At 42.9% G+C, this 27,956-nt stretch overlaps 1 protein-coding gene across 2 annotated transcripts; it reads right to left on the reverse strand.

Annotated features, from left to right (window-relative positions):
• Window positions 1–314: 314 nt before the first annotated feature.
• Window positions 315–27,955, reverse strand: B4GALT4 (beta-1,4-galactosyltransferase 4). Of its 2 annotated transcripts, none has more exons than XM_038132909.1 (7): window positions 27,496–27,955; window positions 14,163–14,642; window positions 12,356–12,588; window positions 8,719–8,906; window positions 3,825–3,947; window positions 1,381–1,485; window positions 315–947 (listed from the first exon to the last, which is right to left on the reverse strand). In XM_038132909.1, exons 2-7 carry the CDS (start codon window positions 14,428–14,430, stop codon window positions 806–808), a joined length of 1,059 nt encoding a protein of 352 aa, XP_037988837.1. In that variant the 5' UTR covers window positions 14,431–14,642; window positions 27,496–27,955; the 3' UTR covers window positions 315–805. The 2 variants fall into 2 exon arrangements, with proteins under 2 accessions (XP_037988837.1, XP_037988845.1); XM_038132917.1 differs by having other exon boundaries at window positions 27,809–27,945.
• Between the last annotated feature and the right edge of the window lies 1 nt (window position 27,956).

Below are 27,956 nucleotides of genomic sequence, written 5' to 3' on the forward strand. Positions count from 1 at the left end.
CTAATCAAGGCTTCTGCACAAATCCAGCAGCACAGTGGAACAGCTGGTTATCCACAGCCTTTCACCTGTTTCTTAAGCAAGACTCACAGATGATAATGGCCTGGGTCACTGTCTGCTAAGAGTGTGACCCAAAGCATTCAAATATATGGAGCAGAATTTCTCCCCCTCCAACACAGCTGGCCTCTGCCTTTCCTTCCCAATCCCTGGAGCGTAACAGGCATCCTGCTGCAGAATGAAACTGATCACTGCCACGGGACATGTCAGCAGTCCCTCAGCAGGGGACACTGTGGTGTGAAGGATGAGATGCTCTGGAGTTCAGTGGACTGCATTTATTGAGAAATTTCTAACATCTCCTTACCCATTACCATTACTGCCCTTCCCTCACACATAAGCAGTTTTTCCTTAGGCCAGAAAAAATTAACTTTTCTCATCAAGTTTGTAGTTCTTGAAGAATTATTGTGCTTTTAATGAGACCACAAATAACTTTAGAAAGAGTTGCAAAACCAGATATTTTTCCAAGGACTTGGTTCAAGTCCTTGGACCAGCCCAAATAAGGACACATCTTATAATGTCCCAGCAAAAATTGCATAGAAGAACACGAGGACCTGTTCTTTGGGTCAGTCCATAACTCCAGTCCTCACAGAAGGAAACTCTCAACCACCCAGTGAGATGCTCTGAAGGAGCACTTCATTTGCTCCTGTGCTACTGAAGGACTCTTCCAAGCAGGTGCTGGAAGTCATCTGCTCTAACAGCAGCCACAAAGGAGATCTGTTGCCATTTCCTATAACCTGGGAGGTGCTGGCCCCTATGAGACCTTGTGCTGCACACTGAAGTCCACTGTGATGTTGATGTACAGTGGGTTGTGTTCCACAGAGAGCAGTTTATAGGAACAGGAATTCAGGCCGTCTGTCTTCCATGTTCTGGAGACCTGACGGAGAAGCTTCATCCTGAGGACAAAGAGAGAAAAACCTTTACTGACATACACAGGAGTTTTGATATCTTTCCCAATGGTAGTAAATTTGGAAGCACAGCTGCTATTTTTTATCTACTGGAAATACAAAGTCCTGTTTTTCCTGTTTTCAGCACAATCACGTAAGGGGAGAAAAATCATTCGTCTCAATCTCTGAAGTCATGCTTCAATCATACCTATGTAAGTGCAACTTTGGAAGTTTCTATGGAACACCACCCAGTCAGTTCTAGGAAGATCTCATGTAGAGAAAACAGCTGCCAGCTGTGAACAGTGCTGTCGTAGGGGTGTCCCCCAGAGCCTCTGGGTACTACAAGAAGCCTGTTTGGCCTGGAGCAAAGAACTTGTCCCCCAGGTGCCTGGCTCAGCCATAGACCATGACAATGCAAGGTAGAAACCTGTTCTTGACACACCTCTCTCGATTCTCCTCGTTACCATGGTCACGGTTGTGGAAGATCATTGTGTACCTGGCCACATCAGCAGGCGGCCTCACCACTTTCATCTTCTGCATCTCAACCCTGCAAGAAGCAATAAGAAGTGTTGTGAGGAAGACAACACCTGTAAACCAGCTGTTAATGAAAAAAACCCAACAGCTGGAGACTTCATCTCTTGTAGATGCTGTGGAAGCAAATACAGAGGGTTGTAAAAGCTAATCTGGACAACCCATTTTGCCAGAGAAATGAGGCTCAGAGTTGCATTCCTGGAGAACAGGCCTGGGGGGGTGACAGATACACCTTTCTTTTGCACAGAAGCAGGTAGCTACTACTACAGTGGAGATGTGGAGCTTTAAGCATTATACCACAGAGTACATTTATATCAGTATTGACTGGACTACTCTGTACTGCCCTGTAGCAAGTCTCCACGTGTTCTGCAACAAGTTCATCTCGACCCCTGCAATACAACCCCGATTTGATAGTTCTCAAAAAAAAAATTAAAAGCTTGTTTTCTTTTTTTAATAGCTGTCACACAGCTGCAAAACTTGTATTTGTGCACATGAAGAAAATTTCTCTGAGAACAATGCCAGAAGCACTGAGCCCTATGCATGGATTTAAATATCTGACATCAGGTACTTAGTTGGAGCTTCTGACCTTAAACATATCTGTGGAGCACAGCTTTGCCCTGACAGCAGAAAGAAAGAAACTTTATGACAAGGGAATCAAGGAATAGCCCACTTCTTTGCTAGTCACTCCTCAGCTGAGAGAAAAATAGGAAACCAAGACTTGAAAAAACTGAGCCCCTTAGAGATTTCCATGACATTGTAACAGTGAATTACCAAAAAACTACAACAAATGATCTGAAGAATCTGTCTGTGATACATAGCTTAGGAGGGGGCCCAAAAGAGACCATCACCTTTGTTCCAGAGGCAGATCAGCAGGATGTGAGAGTCCCCGGCCCCGAATTCTGAGAGCACCAAAGGGATGCTGCCATCTGCTGACTTCCCTCGGGAAGGCTCCAAGGATCTCTGCACAACAACGCACCAGACAGCAAGCTTGCCATTACCTACCCCTGCAAACTCAGTCACCAGCCCAGCCCAAGGCACAAGCCAAGTAGAGTTACTGAGCACACGCTGGGTCAAGACTTGGTTTCCCCACCAAGACCACAAGAGCTGCAAAGTTACAAAGCGCCACACAATAACATCACTTGTTTCCAACCCCTCCCACCCATCACAGAGACCCTCAGTAAATCCTGCTGCCCACAGGAATATTGGAAAGAACTATCACCCATGGGAAGTCAGGGAATAAAATAGCACTAAACCACCCCCTAAACTATAAAAGTCAGCTCCCAGGAGGTCACAGAGAAGTTGGTGTGTCTAGGCAGGAGTAAGAAGGAAAAAATAGTTGTGGTTAAGGGACAGAAATCCATACCTGCAGCAGACCTTTCAGATTTCTTCAGATAGAGCTGACCAATCTGCTGAACTGACACCAGGAAACACTTTTCATTTGGAAGTTCCTAACTTCTAACACACTTAATCCCCTCTATATTTACATAACATCACCAGGGATATAAATATTATGTCCCCAAAATTTTTGTTTGCATATTTAAGCAACTGAAAAGGATAACATCTTAAAAATTATGGAGTATAAACCAAGTTACAAACTGATAGGCTCTGCCAGCAGAGCTTGTGGAGTTGTGGGTTCTTATCTGCTGTTTGCTTGTGGTTTTTTCTCCATTTGCTAATGGCAATGGAGGATTAGAGGTTTATTCCTAGGCAAAGGGCAAAAGATCAACATAAAAGTTTGGTTGACTTCTTTGTCCCACTAAACCTCTCCAGCCAACAGGTTTCTCCTACTTTGACAGGCACATCTGCAAAATGAGTTTTCCCAAGAGCAAAGGGAATATGCATATATATGTAGCCTTTCTAAAATTCAAGTTAATCACTATCTTCACTATAATCAACACTACATAAATACAAACTAAGCCCTACTTGGAGTAAATCCAGTAGTGAATGAATGCAAAACGCCCAGTCCCACCAGAACACTCCCACATTCTAGCAAAGCACTGGAACTGTATACATTTGTCCATCTCTGGCAAACCACACTCCAGACTTCAATTATAACCAATTTCCAAGCAAGAATACAAATGCTGTGTGTCTGAGACAAAACCAAACCAGACCAACCAAATAACTTAACCCACACCCAGCTAAAAGTGCCGTGAGGAAGAGGATTAGGCATTGGACATACCTAATCCTTGCAAAGAGGAAACTGCTCACAGAACTGCATCTTGGACTTCACATCTCCACTGCAATACTGTTTAATGCTGTTCTGAATGAAGGCCCCTAGGTGTTTTGCTCTTGGAGGTTTAGTGTGAAGTTGAGCCAATTTTTAAAATTTCTTAAAACTAGTTTCTCATTGCTTACCTGATTCGAAGGTCATCATCTTCTCCACCCCAACCCCAGTAGTTGTTAGAGAATCCGTTCACTTTGGAAAACTGATCTCTTGTAAGAGCAGTTACACCTCCAAAATACCCTCGGTACCGTAACCTAGATGTACAAGAAGAGAGAATGAAAAATTATAAGTCAAATTCTGTCAACAATGAAAGCATCACACTGATAACTCCAGATCTAGACTTGTCTTTCACAGAGTTAAGGGTGCACAGATCCTCAAAAGCTGGTCCTGTTATCTTCCTCTTTTCACAAAAAGATGGAGATTTGCTTTAGGCCAGAAAAAAATACCTCTCCAACTGAGAGAACAGAGTCTTATTCAGAAGCTTCCCTCTCTTTACACAGTTGCCCTGCCAACCAAGCAGGTACTTAATTTCAGGGACTCTCAGGCATAGAACCACAACACAGCTATGCACTAATATAGTGGAAGCTCTGCAATAACAACAGTGAGCCACTGATTATCTTAGAGCTGAATCTGAAAAACTTGGAAAGAAATCAGCTCACAGGCAAGGGCACATGTGCTACTGTGCCATAACAATTCCAAGGTAAGGTACAGTGCAAGTTACTTAGTAACCCAATGCAATGGAGCTCAGCTCTAAAGGAGATTAATTTCTAACTTTTACCTTCCTCATCATGAAAAATGCATCTACTTTTAAAAGATGTTTGCATATCATGTTTGTCTTCCTAGGCTATTCTGGTAATTGCTTTCTATGATGCCCTCTGTCTTGGCCCTTAAAGTAACATTACAACACAGCCTCTATTATCTTGCCCCAGCCCATTCAGAGGTGACGGGCACATGGCTGCAGATTGCATTTGTACACGTATGTGAATCTAAACAGATGAACAAATTGCCAGGGCTAGAAAGTACACATTATGGTATTGGACATGCCAGACAGTGCTATTATTATTTCTGGCTTACCATGAATATAATTTAAAAAAACACTAAAGAAGAAAATAAATCAATGCAAGACCCTCAAAACAACCTCCCTCAAGACTATTTTTCCTGGCTGATTTTTGCTCACAGCATCACGGAGGAATTGTGAATGCCAAAGGGACCCTTGGAGATCACATCATCCAACCCCTCTGCTCAGAGCAACTTGCTGAGGAACATGTTCAGTCAGATTCTGAGCATCTCCAAGGATGGAGACTCCACAATTTGTCTGGGAAGCCTGTTCCAGTATTTGACAATGCTCACAGTAAAAGAAAAAAAACAAAAAACTTTTTCATATGTTTAAGTGGAATTTCCTGTATTTCAGTTTGTGCCCATTACCACTTGCCTTTCACTGAGAAGGGTCTGGCTCCAGAATCTCTACTCCCTTCCATCAGGTATGTAAACACATTTCCAAGATCCCTGTCTGCCAAGATTCACATTTCCAAGATTCCCTCTGCTGAACAACCCCAGCACTCTGAGCCTCCCTCACATGTCAGATGCTGCATTCCCTTTATCATGTTCTCAGGCTCTCCTCTGGACCTGCTCCAATGTGTTCCAGAACTGGGCACAATACTCCAGGTATTATCTCCATGATGCTGAGTAGAAGAAAACAATTGCCTCCCCAAAACCTGCAGATAACTCCCCCCCAAGATGCCACTGGCCTTTGTCACAAGGGCTCATCGCTGGCCCAAGGTCCTTTCTGGTAAAGCTGCTTTACAGACAGTTGGCCTCCAGGAGCTACTGGTGCCCAGAGTTACTTCTCTCCAGGTGCAGGACACTGCATTTCCCTTTGCTGAACTTTTCTGTTCAGATTCCTGCTGGCCACATCCTCCAGCCTGACAATGGCCCTGCTACATAAACCTGCCCTGGGAGATTTCTGTCCTCTGAAAACCTGCCACATCTCCAGGTTATGATGAAGACTCTTAACTAGTACCAGCCCCAGTATCAAGCTCTGCTGCAAACCACTAGTGACTGGCCTCCAGCTGGACTTTGCTCTACTGATAAGAACCCTTTGAGCCCAGCAGTTCTGGCAGTTTTAGCCCATCTCACTGTCCACTTACCAGTCCATACTTCATCACTTGGTCATTGGGGCTACTACGGGAGACAGTGCTGAAAGCCTTCCTAAGATAAACACTGTCCACTACTACACCCTCATCCAAGTTAGTGAAATCAGAGAAGGCTATCAGGTTGGTCAGGCCTGACTTGTGAACAGATTTGTTCTCTCTCCTTTATCGCCACCCCCCCGTGGAGGGGACAAGCCACATGGAGGAGGAAGTTCCATCAAGTTGTAATTACACATTACTACCTTGAGACTTCTGCTATGGATACTCCAGAGGAATGCAGTAAACGAAAGGAATGGACAGCAAGGAGGACCCATAAACAGGAACAGCAGGCAGAAGCCTCCCCAGCCCTGCTTTCAGGACAGTCACCAACAAGACCACATCCCTTTCCAGCAGTCTGACCATTTGGGAACTGCTTCCCAGGCACACACCATATATACACCCCAGTGCTCGCTTATGCACCCCATAATTCCCCTACACCACTGCAGAGGCAGACACCAAAGGAGCCAGAGCTGGGGTGCACTGGGAGAAGTGGGGCCAGCAGGACGAGGGGAGGATTCTCCTCCCCTACTCAGCCAGAGTGTTCAGTTCTGATCTCCACAGTTCAAGAAAGACAAGGAACTGCTGGAGAGGGTCCAGCAGAGGCCACAAGGATGATGAGGGGTCTGGAGCATCCCTCTTATGAGAAGAGGCTGTGGGAGCTGGGCCTGTTTAATCTAGAGAAGACTGAGAGGGGATTTCATCAATGCAAATAAATATCTGCAAAGTGAGTGTCAAGGGGATGGTGCCAGACCTTTGAATGGTTTCCACTGACAGGATGAAAAGCAAGACCATAAACTAAAACACAGAAAGTTTCACCTCAACATGAGGAAGAACTTCTTTCCATGGAGGGTGGCAGAGCACTAGAACAGGCTGCTTAGGGAGGTTGTGGACTCTATGGAGACATTCCAAACCCATCTGGATGAGTTCTTGTATCACCTACTCTAGCTGACCCTGCCTTGGCAGAGGGGTTGGACTGGATGATTCCCAGAGGTCCCTTCCAACCCCATCCATTCTGTGATCCTGTAACCAGGACAGTGCTGCCCACTCAACCCTCCTCAGGCAGCACAGAACTGGCAGGGCCCAGGCATAACTTGCTCCCAGCTGACATCACCTGCAAAAATGCATCTCTGTAACAACCCCTGTAACCACCCCTTCCCTGAGGACAAGAGAACATTAGTTCCTTTGGGATTCTTAAAACTAGACTGAAGAGTACATATAATAGGAATGGTCAGGACAAAAAGATGTTGTGTGGTCTCAAGGAAAAACCTTAATTAAAACAGAAGAGTTTTCCCCACCTTATCTTCAAAACTTTAATACATAAGTCTTCTGTCTAAAAGAATCCAAAACTGAGCTGTAGTTTATGTAGCTAAAGGCGCTGGATCTCCAAAGGCACATGGCTGCTGAGATTACTGCACACTGCATCACAACAGAATATAGCACCCTGGAAGAAAAATAATTCCCCCCACCCCACACAAGGAAACTAATAAAACCCCAAAACCAAACAACAGACAAACAAACAAACAAAAAAAAACAACGCCAAAATAAACAAAAAAAAAAAAAAAAACCCACAACCTCACCTAAAAAACACCCCAAAACCAACATAAAAAATTGCCACAAAACACAAACCAACCCACATTTCTGCCCAGGACATTTTGTGTTAATACAGAACATGGATGGGTTCAGTTTTCTCTACCTCATCTGGGCAACATGTCTCAGTATGCTCACTTCAGCTGCAGCAAAACACTGAGGTCACCCAACTAGGATTGGTATCAACCTGTGATATCAGCTCAGTTCAAGTATCATTCTTGAGCTCAGAATCTGAATTCCATCAGACATGCCTTGGAAGCAGAGCATTATTAACCCCACTTCGTGGATGCATAAACACAGGCAGTGACACAGAAAAAGTATTATTTATCAATTCAAGTTGAATTATCAAATTCAAGCCACCAGCATTCCAGTAAAATACTGCAAGTGCTCCAAAAGCCTGTCACAAGCCTAGTACATATGCACTTGTTCCAGTTTTCACTAAATGACTGGAACATGAATATTATTCTGTGTCAGTATTGGCACATCCCACTTCTTTCTCATATATTTAACAAAGGAAATGCAGAAGCAAAGCGGAGCTTCACTTCAAAGTACTTTGAGATCAGCTTTTGAAAAGCCCACTTCTAATCAATATTTAGAGTGACGTGACATGAACTGAATCTTGAAAGAAACAAGTTCAATGAAAACACTTTTAGTCATTAAATTCACCACGCACAGAAGCCTTTTCTCTCTGAGGTGGACTGAACTTGACTTTTCACTTTGAACTATTTATATCACACGAGCACTTAGGGGACTCATTTAAAAATCAGAATGATCCTGTGTTATACACTGTTCAGTCAAATAATTAAAGGACAGCCCTATGCCTTGGCAAATTCCCACACTTGAGCTCTCAATATCAGACATTACCTCTTCAACAGCAGAACTAAGTGGCAAGTTCTGTTACAGCAAGATCACACCCACAAATCACAGGATCAGGAAACTTGCAAATGTGTATCTAGCTTTGCCAGAAGGTCTCTGCACAACCTCTGGCCCATTGCTTTCCTCTCGAAATGCCCCTTAATTCAACTCCAGAAACCAGAACAATGACAATGATCATTTGTGCAGGTGACCACAGGGCTGACTGCAGAGGTGTCTGTCCAGTTCCGTACTCCAGAGAGGTGAAGTGTTACCACCAGAAACCTTGTGTCATGAGTAAGGGTAGATACCAGCACACAGCTCCATCAGAAGAGGAACATTATCAGTAACATGGCATTTCCCTGTTGGCATTCTTTCCATATTCCTGGTTTCCTACCTGTATCCAGTATTGTTCCTGCCAACTACAAGGTGCTTTGGTTGTGTGTCACACATGTAAATGTTAAAGTCGTTTTCTGGTACCAGATCCACATCATGGAAAATGAAACAGTCCCAGTTTGCTTCCTTTAGGGCCTCTAGGTATCCTACATTCAGCAGTTTGGCTCGATTAAATTTGGTGTTGCCAGCCTGTGGAAAAGAATAGGAAAAAACAACTCTGAAGAAGGCACCACAGCTTTTGAACCAGAGCTGCTCCCAGGCATTTGTTCTGACTGCATGGTTTGCAACCACACCTGTGTGGCTTTTCCAGCACCTTGGGAGCAGTAACTGCACAGAGTGCCCCTTCACACTGGGCACAGCATCGGAGTGGCCAACGGTGCAAAGTGCTTCTCCAGCCTCCATTCATCACAGCCACTCCCAGCCAGAGCCAGGAAGGCCTGTGCTTAGCTGGGCACCACAAGTGTGACTGCTCCATGGCTTAACCACCCTTCTGCCCTGGTCCTGGAGTTACCATCAGGCTCCACAACAGAACAGGTACCAGTACAGTGTAGAAATTGGTGTTCCATACAACTGCGTCAGTAAGGCTCATGGAAGTTCTTTTTTAAAAAAGCAAAACCAAACCAAACCTCCATGTTAATCTCATGCTAATTAGTCTCTAGATGTCAGAGCCCTTGCCATGAACTATTAATGCCTCTCCCCTCAGCTTGGAGGACAGCAATGCTGAAAGTGTTCCCTGTATTTCCTCAGCACACACATAAGTGGCAGAGTGGGAATGAAAAGCATGTCTCTTTATTTTTACCTCCCACCTATAACCTGATTATGCTGTTGCAGGGGATGTGCTCCTAGCACAGAGCTTCACCTTTTTACTACAGCTTTTGCTGTAAGTTACTTAGCATTCACTTTTAAAAAATCTAATTTTTCACCTCTGAGGTGAAAGTATATCCACACACACCTGGCAGTTTTGTAAGCTTACCATGTCAACATTCAGTTTGGAGCAAGACATGTGCTTATCTTGCTATTTTCATTTTTTACCTGGCTGCACACTGTACCAGCCTGCAGAAGGCTTTCTGCTCTTGAGGACAAAGAGAGGATTTCCCTCAAGTTCCCACTTGGGAACTAGAGGGCTAACCCTGGCCCTCCCAGACACAGACAGGACAGTCATTTTCCTGAGCAAGGAACCTGCGTACTTGAAAGAATAATTTTTTTTTTAATGTTTTCAAGAAAAACTGCTTGGAATTCTAGCAAATATTCTAGAAGCTGCCTGGACAGAAAGAGGCTCCATGGAAAATGAAAAATAAGCTGGCCTCCCCAGGCTGAGAGAAGGTGAACTGTAGGGAAAAGCTGTTATATACAAAGCATGTTTTATTGTTATAAAAAGTAACACTTTGCTCTAAAGTAGGATTTGTTCACTAAAACAACCATCTGTTCCAGAATGAAGAAGATTTATGGGATTTATGACTCCATACCCGCAGTCTGAAAAATACAATACAGTGCCCATTCTGAGAAATTACGAGATGGATAATCAATTGCATCCATCCTCTGGAGAGAAATTTTCCAGTAAAAAATTTAGATACAATTCACCCAAAATCAAGATGTCAAATTTCTGAATGGGGAATTTTTTTTGTGTGGTTTTTTAATCTTAAAATGTCCCATATATAAAAATACCCTTGAGACAGCCTCCTCCTGAGGATGAAAAAAATATAAGTTATTCAGTGAACAGAACAAATCACATGTCTGGTAAGGTACATTTGGAGAACATCACTTGTGTCAAGTATCAAACCCAGCTTAGTTCAGGACAGTCTCTTCCATCTGCTTAAGTTCTGTTTTCCTCATCAGTGCAAGCCACCACAACAGCCAAATGCCAGCTGACATGGCTTTCCAGGAAGGGCAGTTTGCCATGTTAGACCACATACTGAACAAACAGCAAAATTTACTCATCTTTTATCGAGGACAGAATTGTCTCCCTTTGTTTCTATGGAAGAATAACACCAACCACAAGACAAACTTATGTTGGGAAAGAAATTATTCACCCTTTAGGGATTACAAATTCACATTGTTTTGAGTGTAGCACTCATGTATATACACATTCAGAGGAGCACGACTTTAGAGATGTTAAAAGCAGCCCATAAAGAAGAAATCTGGAGTAAGCCCTTCAGTGACTCACAGAAAAAAATACAAAAGGCCCATTTAATCTACCTCCAAAGTAGAGTGTGTATTGTCTTTCCTCAAAAGAGACCTAGATAGAACAACTATTGACATCACAAATAGTGATGTCATTTTCTCTCTCAAATTTTTGAGAGAGAAAATGGATTTGCCCCAGCAGAGTTTTGTTAGACCCACTTTCCAGTCTTTGGACATGCCTACCTGTATGGAAAAGCTATGTGAAAGCTTCCAACCTTCCAAGCACAATCTCTGATAGAACAAGTTCAGACTTGACACTGCTGCGCTCATCAGACAAAACTTCCGTATTTTGGTGTTACTTTTTGCTAACATGACAACAGCAGTTCTCCACTTCACATATTTCAATAAATTAAAAAGATATGCCCATTCTCCCAGTAATTTATTCCTAACCACTGCTTCCTGCTAGAATGAGCCAGTAAATGCATGATTATAGTACATATTAATGCAGAAAAAAAGCCCTCATTTTTCCACTCTAGAGGCCACATGATGACTCTAAACAATGAAAGAACAATTCATTCCAAGTAAAAATATCATGCCATGACTTTTATTGCTGTTCTGCTGAGACATTCAGCTGAGCAGAAGCATAAGAGTGGAAGCTTTCACCTAGAAAGCACTGTCTCATACTGATTAATTGACTCTGGGCTATTTAATCAGGAGGGAAGAAGAAACTGTATTAATTTATCACCTTCTTCTTCTGCTGTCTCAAATGACTTTTTGGAACCAAAGCAGAACATGTAAGTAAACAACAGTAAAAGAAAGCAAACATTACAGATTATTAAGAAAAAGACAACATATTACAAAAGAGAAAGATATAATGCTTTTAGCACATGCAATTAGAACATAAGCACCTTGATGAAAGACAATGTGGCACAGGTCTGCTTAAGTTTTAGCCCCTGAACCAGCCTTGCTAGAAAAAATGCAAATAAAGAAATTAGTAAATCTTTCAGGAACCAAGTGTTCTTCCATGATGACTACTTCCCACTGCACTTGCTGGGTAAATAAAACAGCTACAAGCAGCAGCTGTCGTGTTTAGTTTGAGAAAGCAAAAGTAAAACTACATGATACACACAACTTACTAAGCACAAGAGCCTGATGGGAGAGAAGGGCTAGAGACAAAATGGGGCCTTCTATCCAAACGACTCCAAATGTGAAGACAGACAGGCCAGCCTAGTTACATGTGTGGATACTGCAAGAGAAGTCAGTTGCACTAGCAGTGCAAAAGATGCTTACCTTGCGTGCTAACTCAGAAACACCAAGTTACTTAGACTGAGAAACACCAGTTAAAGACACTGCCAATACTCCCCAGCCCTGAAATCCAGGAATGCCACCAGCAGTGGCTGCAGGCAGTGTTGCATCCCTCAGCAAGCATAATTTTTGGAAGCAGGCAAAGCCTCTCCTCAGGCTGCAGGGCACAGCCATCACCCTCACCCAAACAGCTCTGCACAGCTATGCCCCACCTGGTGAATGACATAGATGCCATAATCCAGCTGCTGCCTTTGCAGGAAGGGGTGGAGGTGCTGCAGGAGGTACAGCAGATGCTTCTCCCGGTTGCGGTGTGGGATGAGGATGGCCACATGCTGCAGGGCTGAGCACTCCACAGGGTGGTACCGGCCCTTGGCTACCTGAGGGTTCTCCTTTTGCACCTCTTCCAGTGTAACAGATGGTTTGAAGGAGAGTTTGCTGGCACCTCCTGGAAGAGAAGCGCAAGAACCTTTCCTGAGTCATTTCAGGTTGTGGCTGGTCCAGTTATGAGGCACTATGTAACCAGTGTAAGAAATCCAGGTCCAAGCCCCAACTGGCTTCCCTGCCCTTCCAAGAGAAAAGTAGCACTACAAGGATTCTATGCAGGCAGTGGAAGGAGAGGATGTCAAGCATGTGAGTTGCTTAAACTGACTGTGAAGTAGTGGCAATAAAATAAAAATATTTTTTAAAAACCCAAGAGAAGTTCTAAGCTACCGCAGAAGGATTGGCCAGGAATGACTGCCGAGGCAAAGCAAAGGAGAAGAAAGTGGAAAGAGACACAGGACTGTGGCTGTAAGAAGTCATCAGTACCTAAAGCACAAAGAAAGCATAACAGGCTTAAGGCTATAAATTAATAAGATACAATATACCAAGGCTTTCTGTAGCCAAATGGAATTTTCATCCCTTCTCTTGCACTGAGCTATAATCCCAGTTCTTCTGAACACGGCAAGCCCATGAAAAAGTAGGATACAGGCAACTGTGATGGCTACAGCCACTGCTGAATTTGCTTAATCAAATGTGTCTTGGGGTCAGGGTGTGCAGGGAGACAAAGGTTTTTGTACTACATCAGGGAAGAAGGAAGAGTGTAGCTTCCCAAACAAATCCCTCATCAGGTTCACAATAAGGAAGAGAAAGAAGATAATGACATGATACTGATAATGAAGATAATGACATTATAATGATGTAAAGCAGGAGCCTGGTGCTGCTGGCAGTACCAAGCCAATAAAAAAGTAGAATAATAAAAATGCCCAAACCAAAAAAACAGTCACCCATTTGAACCTTCCTCATAATTAGTGCTAACTCCAACAGAGTTGTGAAGTCCTTCAGTTGTTAATACAGAGACACAAAAGTATATTTAATAATAAAAAGGCAAAAAACTGAGGGAAGATGAAAACACTTGTGGTTAATACAAAAATAATTTAATTTTTTTAAAAAGAAAAAATGCACGCGTAAGCAAGGGGAAAAGAAAAATTCCTTCATTAATCCCCATTGGCAGGCAGCATTGGCCACATCCAGGGAAGGGCTTCAGCACATACAGCAGTTGTTGGGAAGAGAAATGCTGCCACCATGAACATCCCTCCTTCCTCCTTTCCCCAAGCTTTTAGTGCTGACTATGATGAATGGCACAGTCACAGGGTATGGAATAGCCCTGCAGTCAGCTGGGGTCAGCAGTCCAGGCTGTGTCCCCTCCCAGCCTCCTGCCCACCCCACTGGATTTTAGGGGGCCAGAACTGGCAGAGACAAAGCCTCACCAGAGTGCAAACACTGCTCAGAGTCAGCAAGTTACTGGTGTGTTACCGAAGCTGTTTTACCAACAAATGCAGAGCGCAGCACCAGCTGCTCTCCCAGCCAGACCCAGCACAGGCACTGGGTGCCACAAGACTCTCCCTCACCCAGGAGTGCTTCCTGCAACTGGGTGTATTGGTTTCACAGAAAAGGAATCCAACTGGAATATGGCGAGGAAGTCAGCAGCACTACAGTGGATTAACTTGTCAGAGAGGAGAGGAAAACACCATCACTTACGCAGGTACGGAGACAGAGCTGGGCAGGGATCCTGAAATGCATTCACCATGGGAACATCTGCAGTGGATTCAATCTTCTCTTCCTTTTGACTGTGCTCCAGGCTAGTTACCTTCCTGAAAAAATCCACCATGCTCTTAGCTTTAGGAATTTCTTGTCTGGTATCCACTAAGTAACTGAATGTGGTCCATAGCACCATCACAAATAAAGTGACAAGCACCAACACTTTGAACTTATAGAAGAGGTTAAAAACATTCCAGCCCAAGGCCATGGCTTCCCTGATCCACAAACAGCTTCCTCTGCTCTGATGCCGAGGCAGGTCACTGCATATCCAGTGGGGATGAAAGCACAGCTCCCAGTAAGAACATCACAGTAGGGAAGTAAAGCTGGAGGTAGAGAGGGCTGCCACACTTCCTGCAGTTTTGAAATTCATGGAGCCATAGTATTGTTTGCTCTTCAAATGTCACAAAATATGACTTTAACCTAGACCACAAAAAAATAAAAAAGGAAAGAGAGAATTAGTTTCTACCATCTCCACTGCTACACCTTCACAGATTCCATGAAAACAGGTTATGACAATACACAAAATGTAGCAAGTACTATCAACTGGTCAGAAACCAAGACCATGATCTTTGGACTTAGTTCAGTCATAAACCAGCTGCATGATTTTATGCAAATCACTTTCCTGTTTTGTTTTTCTCTCTCAATCTTTCTTTTTTTTTTTCCAGATCAGAAAGTGCAACCACTATCCCATGTTATGTCTGTGTACAGTGCCTGGCAATACACAGGTTTTATCACTTCTGTTCCTACCAAAATTAACAACAGCTGCAAAGGAAAAGATTCTGTTGGCTATGAGTAAAGCCCATCCAAAATGAAAACCACACGAATCTCTGCACAACTAAACTGTTTTCTTCTGAAAGACAGTATTATTGATGTTACGTTGCTCAGCACAATGCAGTGTGAAACAACACTGACTGGTATCAGAAATCATTGTTCTTTATCTGCTGCCTGTCAGTACCACCTTTTGGGTCTTTGTCCAGTATTCCTCCTCTCACACACTTGAAGGAGGAAAATCTTCCTGCTTTTTAAGGGAAAGGTTCAGTTTTTCAAAAGTGTTATGTCTGTGAAGAGCCAATCCTTTATTCCCCCTCCTGCCCTCTTTCAAGGGCTCCATTTTCATACAGCCTTTCACTGCCATCATACTATAGTTACCACTCTACTTCTTTTGGCTGTTATTATCATTTCATAGCAAATGAAGAATGGAATTTTAATAAAAGAGAGCTCTGATATAGAAAACACAAGAAAACTGCAGCCTCTGAGAAGAACAAGGACTGAGGCTAAGTGAAGCAAAGGCAGTGATTTAAGACAGCGCACATGAAACAGGCTAGATCAAAGAGAAGAAACATAAAAACATGGAAAAGGTTATTTTATACCAGCCTCTAAGGTACATGAGACCCTGGAGAGATATCACAGGCACAAGGAGTGCAGTAACTCCACATTTCCACTAGTTTAGGCCTGGTGTCTTCTGGCACATTTTGCTGATCAGTGGGAACATATATGGGAGCCTGACGCAGGACTACCAAGATGAACTCCCAAGCTTTTAGGGTTCACTGGAAATTACCAGCTGCTGTCCCTCCTGGCAGGCACTTCATGGAAAAGCCAACCTGCTCTCCTCATTCACATGCAACACATAGCAATGCTCTAAGTAAAGGGACTCAAATAAAAGACAAAATGTCCACCCTTCCCCACCAGTTTACACCCTGCAATAGTGCACACAGGAAATCAGTGATAAGCTCTATGAATCATCTGAGAGCAGTGTGGACCTCATGGGTAATAATAGCCTGAAATTAATAACTCAATGACCTTAGAATTTGCTTATCTAAACTCTACCTACAAGTTTCTATGGAATAATCTAAATTGCTGCCTTTCAGTTACTACGTAGTATTCATCAGGTGAAGCACTTCTCCCAAAGGGTATAGTTTCCTCCAAAATAAACCAAAGGTCTCACAAGGAGAGAATTTCCTTCTCCATCACCCAATCCAGGTGCACCTCAGATTAATCTGGGCTGAAAAGGACAACATGAAAGTTAAAAAACCTGAACTTTGCATGCAGCGAACAACTATCAAAAGGTGTTTATTATATTCACAGCTTCCCACTTTCCCAGAAATGGACTACAATCTTTAAAAAGAGTTAAAACAGTTGCTCACCACTGGTACTCAGATTAGTGCAAATGGGCTGTCCCCTATAAGAAATTATTTTGTCCATAAATAAAGTTTAAAATTAACTACCTGTGGGAAAAGACATAAAGAAACACCAGGAGGCAGGAGGCAGTCAGTATTAATCAGAAGACACAGCTTCTGAAATATTTTGTTGTTTTTGTTAAAATATCAGGAAGAGCATGCAGGTGTAAAATTGCTAAGGTACTGGGATGTTAAAATTATGGACATAAACTATGAACTTACTGCACCAACCTTATTTCTACTCTCCTCCACTCCTATTCCAAATCTCACACATTTGAGTTTCCTTTGTCAGCTTCGCAAGATTGTATAAGTAGCAGCTACTAAAAGTTCACATTCCTTGTCTGACAAATCTTCACACTGTTCTACTGTCAGTGTGAATAATTTCCCATAATAACTAAACTCACATCTCCACTGGCTTCTATGGCAGCAACAGAATGCTGCTCCTGCTTAAAATATACTTGAGCAGGGCAGCATAAATATGCACACATGATCACAACCATTAGTCACCTTCAGTTCATCACAACATTCATGCAGAAGGGCAATAATTCACATTTCAGAAACCTACAGTTTGATTTTTTGGTGTTATCTACAGAGAATACAGCATGTATTTCAAAATGCAGACACGCAAAGGTATTTTGGTATTTTAAATGGAAAAACACTGATGAATCAACTGTCACACCAATTTACCTTACATTATTCATTCAGAGGTTAAAAGGTTTTTTGCCTGGCTTTTTTCCCCTGAAACATGAGAATGGCATGTACACAGAAAGGCAAACCTGATTCTACCAACAGAGAAGGAAGAACTGTGGAAGAACTGTACCCTTATGAATGAAGAAGACAGTGAAGAGCTGTCACTTTTATGACTCCTGCCAAAGACTGAGAACTTGTGAACATAAGAGGACAATAACTGAGAATAAAAGGACAAGCAAGAAGTTAAGCCTCAAAAGAACCTGCCTGTCAGAGAAACAAAAAAAAAAAAAAAAAAACCAAAAAAATACCTTGGCCATTGCCACTCTGGAGGGTGTTGTGTTACCATTTCACACTAAGGACTCCAGTTTAAAAAGTCATCTTTCACCAGCAAGCTTAAAGTACCTTCGTTGCTAAGTCAGGCAGCTAACCCAGAGTCAAGAAGACCAGAGCTTGGACCTTCTTAAAGAAAAAGTTAGGCTCGGGGCCTGCTGCTAAAAAGCCATACTTGGAGAACTAGTATAAAAGCCCGAGCTATAATACATAACATAAAATCATTATTAATGGAATAGTCTTAATCAAATACTGATTAGAATAGTCATGCAAAACCTACTCCAGCCTTAATAGTCTTGACAGTAACAACTGAGGCAGAAGAGACATTCAGTAGCTGAGTCCTTTCCACATCCTGAACAACCAAGTCCCCTTTCCCACTGATCAATTTCCCATCTTTCTTTTGCTCCCTATGTATTAATGAAGCACATATTTTCATCTTTGCTATCCCTGGATTATGGCTGATAAATTGGTTGGGGGTGGTGGTGAGAAAAGGCCACCTAGTCATACATTATACCATGTGCAAACAAAAATTCGATACTGAACAAATCTTGCTAGAAACAATAGGATCTCAGAAGCTGGCAAAATGGTTCTTTTTTCTCCTGTACTTCATAACTCAGGGTGACCAACCCTCAAACATGGGTGGGAGAACACTTGTGGTGCAACTAAACTCTTCTCATAGCTCTGACACCTGACTCTAGTTGTGTGCAACCTTCATAAAGCAGACCAAAGAAACTTTCATAGGAAACAAAGTGCAACTTTCTTGTGAAAAAAAGCTCAGTGAAGCATAACCAAACCTAGTTTAGAAAGTTACAGCTGGCTAGAAGGGAATGGCCCTTCAGACCACAAGGTCAAAACCACCACAGTACCCACTTCAAAATGCATAATAGAGAAAAATTAAACAGAACAAAGCCACAGTTATGCAAATACAGCATAAGTCAGAATTCTAAAATTGATGCAGAAGGTGAAAGGTCTCCTTCTGCATGCGGATATACTTGTATCTAGACAGATGCTGTAACACAATTCTAAATAGCTCCCTGACCGTGCTGAGGCATAAAAATAGTGCAATAGTTCTGCCTTCCCCAATACCACATCTGTACCAACAACTGTCCCTGTGCTCTGCAGCTTGTCTGACAACCCAAGTTCCATAGCCTGCTATGTGTTTTGAATCACATGCCAAACCCTGCTTCCTTGTTGGAAGGTTCCTGGCACTGCTCATAAGATATTTATCTGCAGGAACCCATCCAGGACACAGAGCTGTAAGATTCCTCCAGGAACAGGGGTGTTCAGTTCTCATCCTCGAGCCTGATGGCAAAAACATGAAGCCCTCACTTGCCCTTTTCCATCCAGGTAGTCCAAAATAGTAAGCAAAGTTCCAGCATGGACAAGACTTCTGAAGCAAACTGGGATGGTCAGAAGCCTGTCCATACTCATCCAGGGTTTTCCCAGCAGAAACACACATGCATTGGAGTCTGACACACTGTGCAAGCACAGAATGAGCAAGCAACACACGTATAAGCTGGTTCCCCATGTAAGGGCTGCAGGGTCAGCCTGTGCATTTGCCACCTGATTGAAGCCAGTAGCACTACCAAGCTCAGAAATGCCCAGGAATACTGGACTAAAGTCTGTTCTTTTTCATCTAAGCACAATTCCTAGACAAAGTCAGTATCAGCTAGAAGACTGAGAACTAATAGCCCTGATCTAGATATTGGTGAAGGAAAGTAACCTTATGAACAAAATTTGGTAGAGTAACTGGAACTGATAAAAACTCATTATGTTCCAAACAGTGATTTTTCCCTGACAGTTTTTATGTAAAAATGTGTCATCATGATAATTATGCTAAAGCCTAAATTACTTATCCAAAAAAAGTTATGCTTAACAGTATAAATAATCAGTGAGAACATGGTGCCTAAATTTTACTTTTTATATGTTCACATTTAAAACTATTCACCCTGTAGGGGTGAAAGACATTTTCATCGGATGAAAGGAAAATTAACTTTTAATTTACACAAACCAACTTTCTGACTACCTGTTTCACATGGTTGAGTAAGGACAGATTTCCCACGCAGGATTTTCTAGAAGCCCCTGCAAGCTCCTTAAGTCCACGCACAAATTCCAAAGGCAGCAGAACAGGTTCAGCAGCAACGAGCATTCGCTTCAACCTAACTAAAAACTGTTTTAAGTTTAAGCAGGAAATGAAGCATGAAACAGTTCCCTGGGACTGCATTTAATCAGCCCTGTACTAAACAGACAATTATTTGTTATTTTATCTAGGCCAGAATCAAAAGCAGCAATGGGTTAGCTCTGGGTATATCAGGAAGTGTAGCAGTCTTCTTCATGAAGTCCACCAAAAAGGAATTAAAATTCCTGACAACTGTCAAGGTAGAAAGATCACTGTACAGCATCAACTTTTCTATGCAGGATAGTTCAAGTTTTACAAGAGTCAATACCTGCTTCTTTCACAAGCACTTCCTTCTTTTCAACAGATTAGTTTCTTAGTAGGGAGTTAAGCCAATAACTTTTAACACCTCTTTTACGCAATACTTTCATAATCCTATTACCTCTTCCTATTTAAAACCCACCAACTGCACTGAGAAATGGTGCTATTTCAAAAGAAAAACAAACAACAAAAAAGATAAATCCAATCCTCAAACAAATTCTCTTTCCACTTCTCAGAATTTGAAGCCAAATAAAGAAAGCACATTAAACCGCTCACTGCTGCTGCCACATCGCTCCTTCCTGTCACTCCAAGACACTCGCTCCAAGAACTATGGAGAGCACTTCACAAGCACACAAGCAGCAGACACTTTTCATCCAGGAAACCCCACACCATAAAGAGACCTCTGTTACCTCTGACAGGCTGCAGGAAAGAATCAGCTCAATATCACAGGATGGAAAAAAAAAAATTAAAAGGAGAAAGAAAAAAAAAAAAAAAAAAAAAGAGCAAACACATCCCAGTTTTCCTCAGGCCAAAGAGTCTCCATGATGCTGTCCCACATGCCTCTCCCTCAGCTCATAAACGAGCCCGGGCAGCCAGCCTCCCTCCTTTCCTCCTAGCACAGCAGAACCAGCACACAGGCACTCTGGGACAGAAGCAATATTGCTCAGAAATAATTCCCACAACAAACCCTTCCATTAGAAACAAAGGCTCAAGCCTTTGCTCCTAAAAGCAAACCACAATCTATCAGTGCCCTTTTGGCATCTTTTACATTTGGAGATTTTAAACATTAGAGATGTCATTCTTCTTACACACGTCAAGCTGCCCACTCTCTTGTCCATGTCTGTGGAGAAGTCCCAGTGCTCCCACTACACTCCTCTCTGTTATCACCTAGACATACCCATTGATGACAGTCCCTACTGTCTACTTTATGAAAAGCATCTACTTTATGCAAACAGCCTGGCTCACTGACCCTTTTCATGAAAGACAACTTCCTGTTACTAGGTTGTCCCTCCCTGGTGCTTTTTCCACCACTCTGACCCGTAAAACTCCTCCAGCAACCCCACAAAATCAGCTGGATCAAAACTTTGTCATCTCACCCATTTGGGGCTCCCTCAAAGTACCAGGGATGCAGCATTGCAACGACCTGAGTAGACACAGGGTTCATGGCTACGGTGGATTGCAGAAAAGGATGGGAGAGAAAGCATAGGTACAGCCTCATGACAAGGGTTAAATTTCTTGTGACTCAAACCTGGTAGAACTCTTTGGGCAATACATGCATTCCAAGCAGGTGGGTATTTCAAGGCTTCCCCGGTCAGTGGCACCTCCTCTGTGCCATTTTCATGACTGCACAAGAATTTTGGGAAAAAGCTTCCTCATTTCAGACACTCAGCAGTGCGGAAAGAACCTTTAGCACTACCGCGTGTTTTAACTGGTCAGTCACAAAGCCAGACCAGCCTGGGCATCAACTGTCACCATCTCATCTTTCTCTCTGGTCCAGTCCCCAGACTAATTTCTCTGCACCAGCACAAGCTCTCATGAAAACATAGAGCTAGCTGGATTAGGAAGCAAGCAGAATTTCTAGCAACCTTCTGTAATCCTTTGTCTACACTTCCTACTGAAAAATGTCAGAAAACCTGATATGACAACCAGCAGAAAAACAGTAGCTCAGCTTTCAGTTGACTAGAAATGGTTATTTTAGGAGAATGATAACAGATATTTCCAGGCAACGGCAGGTAACATTCTACAAACTGCCCGGAACCTGGCAATTTTAAAGAGGAAACGTATGAGTTAAAAAGAAACAGACCAAGGTGCACTTGTGGGCCCTGATTACAGTAACAGCCACTGCCAGCTAAATACTCCAGTTGTGTCAAGAAAACAAAGAGATACACAGATGTGCTGGCTCCACACTCTTTATTCCTTGATAACTGCTTGATACTCAATATAAAAGAACAAAGGTACTGGCAGCTCCAACTCCCTGAATTACAAACCAAAAAAAAAAAAATAAAAGAATACCTAACACACCAGGAAATAACTGCTGTGGTTTAACCCCAGCTGGCAACTCAACACCACACAACCACTCCCTCAACGCTGCACCAACAGTGGGATGGGAGAGAGAATCAGAAAAGTAGAAGTGAGAAAACTCACAGGTTGAGAAAAAAACTGTTTAATAGGACATAAAAGGAAGAAAATAACAATTAGAATAACTGCAGCAATAACGATAATTAGAATATACAACAGACATGATGCAGTTGCTCACGAATGCCCAGCCAGACCCTAAGCAGCTGCCCCTGGCCAGCCCACCCCTCAGGTGATACACTGAGCATGGTGCCCTTCAGTATGGAATATTCCTTTGGCCATTTTGGGTCAGCTGTTCTGGCTGTGACCCCTCACAAATTCTTGTGCCACTCCAGCATTTTCACTGGCAGAACATGGGAAACTGAGAAGTCCATGACTTGGGGAAAACACTGCTCAGCAACAACCAAAACATTCCTGTGTTATCAACTTAATTCTCATACTAAATAAAAAAAAACCACACCACTGTACCAGCTGCTGGGAAGAAAATTAACCCTATCCCTGCTGAAACCAGGGCAATAGCCTGGATATTTTAGTTTACACAACTTACTGTCTCCAGGACTGTGGGCATCACCGAAGAAGCGATTGCAACAATGTAAATGAGGAAAGGCTTGACAATAAATACAATAAATCCATTACATAAAAAGATAACACCACGGCAAAAAAAAAATCACTGAGAAAAAACTTTCCATATATTTTTAACTCTGACACGCAGGACAGAGAAGAAAACAGGAGTGTCTCATTATCTTGCATACCCCTAACAGGGACACCATTGTTCTTCCACTCAACATTACCCTGAACAAGGAGCGCTATTGCCGTGTTCCAGCCTGCTCTGGTTTATGATCAATAAGCTCAGCAACTGTCTCCAGTCAGGAGAATGCATTAGACAAATGCAGCAGTCCCTAAGCACTGGTACATGTGAAGTCCATTGTCCTTTGATTTTCTGCCTGCTAGACTCTCACTTTACCACTCTGGAACAGAAGAGGGGGAGGTAAAGGCTTACCAACAGACAAGGCAGACTCAACTTGGGGAAAATTAATTTGTTGTCAATTAAAAAATGAGTAGGAGGGTGAGAGACAAAAAGTACACTTCCCCTCCACTTGCTTCTTCCCAGGCTCGACTTCATTCACTCATTCCCACCTTATCCACTTCCCAACCCACAGCAGTGCAGGGGGACAAGGAATGCAGGTCACAGAATTATAGAATCATCTAGGTTGGAAAAAACCTCTATGATCATCGAGTCCACCTGCTAACCCAGCACTGCCAAGCCCACCACTAAACCATGTCCCTAAGCACCACATCTACACGACTTGGGAATACTTCCAGGAACAGTGACTCAACCACTTCAAAGGGCAGCCTGCTTCAGAGCTTGACAATCCTTTCCATAAAGAAATGTTTCCCAATATCCAATCTGAACCTCCCCATGTGCAGCTTGAGGCTATTTCCTCTTGTCCTGCTGATTGTTACTTGGGAGAAGACACCTACCCTTTCAGGTAGTTCTAAAGAGAGGTCAGGTCTCTCCCGAGTCTTCTTTTCTCCTGGCTAAACAGCCCCAGCTCCCTCAGCTGCTCCTCACAGGACTTTTGCTCCAGACCCTTCACCACTTCTGCTGCCCTCGTCTGGACTTGTTTCAGCACCTCAATATCCTTCTTGTAGTGAGAGGCCCAGAAATGGATACAGGATTCAAGGTGTGTCCTCACCAGTGCCAAGTACAGGGGGACAATCACTACCCTAATCCTGCCGGGCACACTGTTGCTGATCCAGGCCAGGATGCCACAGGCTGCAGCTTCTTTCAAGGCATCTCCTCCTGCTACAACAGGAGACTGACTACTGCACACTCAGGTGAGAGAGTTCTCCCCAGCCATAGCAAATGAGAGGGTGCTACTCCAATCCCACAGTAGAGTTTTCACTTTCCCGAGGCACAGTGAACTCTGGTGCCGTGCTAGGAAATGCAATCTAGCGTCTCCAGGCCAAGAAACACACTTATGAATGGCCCCTCTTGTTACACAACTACAGCTGAGCCACTGACCTCACTGTAAGACACGGCACTGTCAGCCCGAGCCCAGCCACAGCGACGGAGTGAGCATGCAGCAAACGGTTCTGGTATAGCCCATTGCTTCCTAATGCTTACCACAGAAATATTTTTTAAGGAATAAAGCACTTTTTAAAAACACCTTCCCATCCAGGATAAGTGGAATATCCTGAAAAAACACATGATCAAACAGATCTCTGTGAACACAGGAACCTCATGTGTAATGGAATGCTCAGGTCACTACTCAACTCAGCAATACCCTATCTTTTTCTGGCAGCTGTGGCCTTGCTGGAGTGGCATCGGTCAGTATAAATGACAGACGTCAGAGGCCTTGACACTTTACAAAAACACTTCAACACATTCCTGGTCAAATTGCTCACTCAACTCTCTCCTGCACAGTAAAATAATGTCTGAGAAAACCACTATATTACAATATCACATATTCTTATTTCAGCTTCACAATACATTTTCTTAAATCAAAGTGTCAACCACAGATAGCTAAAGCAGTACAGAAGTAGCATAGACCTGTGGCTACTTAATACATTTTTAACAGTTCACAAGTATCTATGAACAAAGTTGTAAAAAAAAAAAAAAGACAATTAACAGAGCTGAACATGTATTATGAAAGCATAACTAAGAACAGTTATTTGTTTCTCATGAAGAACATTTTCTGTTTCTCATGAAGGTGCTTCAGCATGAGAACTGCACCAAAGACATTCCAGCCAAAGCTTCCTTAGGCATGAACAGATTTATTTTTTTATTATTTTTGCAGTCTTATCCCAGTAAGGATTATAAATTCTCGGGGCCTACTGCAAAGACATCCATCAAAAAAGCTTTACAGATGGTATGACTTTGTTAAGCTATTGAATGTATGGGACTTCTTCCATGTTAAAACACAATTTACACCTATGCCAGTTTTCAACCAATCTGATGATGGACTTTTATGCAGTAGAAAAGTTTCAAACATACAATTTAAGAGCTCTAACTCAAACCTCTTGGAAGTGATATGGCCTAGAACAACATTTTGGAGCTCAAAACTAGCACAACATTGCAATAAGAAATTTTAATCAAATGCTTGCAGAAGTAATTTGAAAAATATACTCCTGAGAGTCAGGATATTATTAAACCTTTTGGACCTACTGTGCAGGTCTTACCCCTTCCCATCTCGCTGATGAACAAAATTAGATGCAAGAGTTCAGAAGTTAACTACAGGACTAAAGACTGAGGGGAAGCACAAGATTAGTGCTGATGATGCCCCACCAACATCAGAGCCAAATACATTGCTATTACTTGTAAGTGAACATGTTTACAATCACCACTGTATCCGTTTAAAAGGATTATCTGAATTATAATGCATGATAACTTTATCCCACAATTCACTGCCTGATAAATAAATATTTACTCAGCTGTTGCTCACAGGACACCAAGATGACCCAACTGTAGCTGTAAGGCATGTAACTTGTTGGCATGCCAAAGCACTTCAAACAGAAGACAAAATACTTATAAAACACCCTAAATATGCTGAAACCCAAAAAGAAAAAAAGTGAAGGAAGCACTCTCCCACCATTTTACAATATTTTCAAGGTCCCATTTGTATGCAGGGCAAAACCTCCAGTCTCTGAGGCAAAAAAAACCAGCTATCTCAGCAGCAGACCTGCTGGGTGACTTCTGAACTACGCCCAAAAAAAAAGGTTTTGAACCAAATTCTTGCATCAATCACCCAGGCTACAGAATCTCAAGGCACACCTCCTTCAAACTAACAAAAACGAAGTTCACCAAACTCATAAAGCTAACTTAGACTTAAGATCATATCACAGAAAGCCAGCAATCAAGCACCCCCCAATTTCTATTTTTCTCCTACATATTATTTAAAAGAGAAGGACATGCCAACTCAAACTAAAGAGAAAGAGAAAAACAAAAACCCAAGCTTTCCAAAGTTGAAGTAGCAAATATCTTACTTCTAACTGAAACATATTTGTGAAAATGAAACACAGCTTTTACAAAAATGACAAGGAAATACCCACTTCAATCAAAAGCAAGATCAGTCATACCTAAAGGAAATGTTTATCAAGAAAACTCAGCCACAGTTACATTATCTTGGATGAAAGGTGATACTTCACACTGTTAAAAAAAGGTTTATGAAACATTATCCAAGTTGAGCAGTGAGAGAGAATAATACAAAACTCCAAAGTTGCGCTTCTGCATATTCTAGATTTATTCAGTGACTGTAATTAACAACAAAAGACCTACAAAATCATCACTGAGTTGGCAAAGAAAAAAAGTATGTAGAGAAAGAGCATCTCACATAGCTACCAACTTTACTGAAAAAACTGTAAAGATTTAAGTTGAAGACTGCAAACTGATCACAAAGTTTATTTCTTTGGGTTCTTTTAAGAGTAGATATCTGAAAGACATCAAACTTTCACCTTCCTTTTCTCTAAACCTCTCTGTTGAAAACTGTCTTGTAAACTGCCTCAGCTGTCCCTTAGAACCTTCCACAGCTGTTAAATGAAGGGGTAAAAAAATGTTAAATCCACAAGAGATATTCATTATTACGTCATTGAGACAAGCAAGTATTAGTAACAAACTGAATACACTTATTCTCCTTTTTCACTGTTACTACCAAAATGCTGTGAAAGTCTTAAAGTCTGCAAGGTTTCAAATCTTAACAGAGTTCTACTTTAAAAGCATTTATATTATAATTCAGAAATAAAACCTTATTGAATACTCATGCTAGTAGCCCCACTTCTGCTCCCCCTCAACATCTGCGAACACATTTCACAGAATCACAGAATTAGCTAGGTTGGAAAAGACGTTTGAGATCATCAAGTCCAATCTATGACCTAACACCACCTTATCAACTAAACCATGGCACTAAGTGCCACATCCAGTCTGCTTTTAAACAGCTCCAGGGACAGTGACTCCACCACCTCCCTGGCAGCTCATTCCAATGCCCAATCAATCACTCTTTCTAGGAAGAATTTCTTCATAATGTCTAGCCTAAAATTCCCCTGGCACAGCTTAAGACTGTGTCCTCTTGTCCTGTCACCGGTTTCCTGGGAGAAGATTTCGACCCCCACCAGGCTACAACCTCCTTTCAGGTAGTTGCTTCCATCACTACCTGGAGTATTTTTGTCAAATTACAGTTTCTGTGAACTTGTGCAAGTCTCCTTTCAAGCCCACTGATCACTATTCTGGCTCTTCCAAATTAACATCTGGAGAAGCAAGTGAAATAATTCATGTCCTGTCAGTGAGAAAATATTTAGTGAAGAGCACTGCTTGCCTGTTCTCCGCTCTCCACGTGTGAAATGGAGAAAATAGCATCCAGTACTGCATTTACTTTAACACAAAACCACCCAAAGCTGTACTTAAAATGCAAAAACCAGTGCACTGCAGACGCCCTCCTGACTTACAATCCCCAAACCCGAGTACAGTAACTACTTCCACCGAGTACGCAATTTTTAAATATGTAACTATTGCCAATTATTTCAGTAAAGCTATGCTATGATGGACATTATGTTTCGGCAGACTTACTTGCACGATCACAGCCTCAAGTCCTGCCTGTGATGTTCCATGAGGGGTTCCCCACACACGCTCACGGACTCCCTGAAAGTCCTGAGCTGCACAAGACGACCCAGTTTCGGCCACGGACCAGATGCTCCGAGGAGGAGCAATGAAACCGACACCCTTCGCCCTTTCGCTAACGATCCCAACCCGAAGCACCGGCCGGGCACTCGTTACCGCCAGCGCTCATTTCCACTCCCGCCTCCGCGGTTCTGTCGCTCTCCCTCAGGACGGGCAGCCCCTCACCGCGCTCCCCCGCTCCGCAGGCGGAGCTCGTACTTACGGGGCCCGCGCCTCCCACCGCCCCCGGTGCCGCAGGGGCACGGACACGCTCCCGGTGCGGTTCCCGGTGCCGCAGGGACAGGGACACGCTCGCGGTGCCACGGCGACCCGGGCACGCTCCCGCCGCGGCCCCCGGCCCGCCGCCCACC

This window comes from Motacilla alba, chromosome 1 (genome assembly GCF_015832195.1).
Source record: "Motacilla alba alba isolate MOTALB_02 chromosome 1, Motacilla_alba_V1.0_pri, whole genome shotgun sequence".
NCBI lineage: Eukaryota > Metazoa > Chordata > Aves > Passeriformes > Motacillidae > Motacilla > Motacilla alba.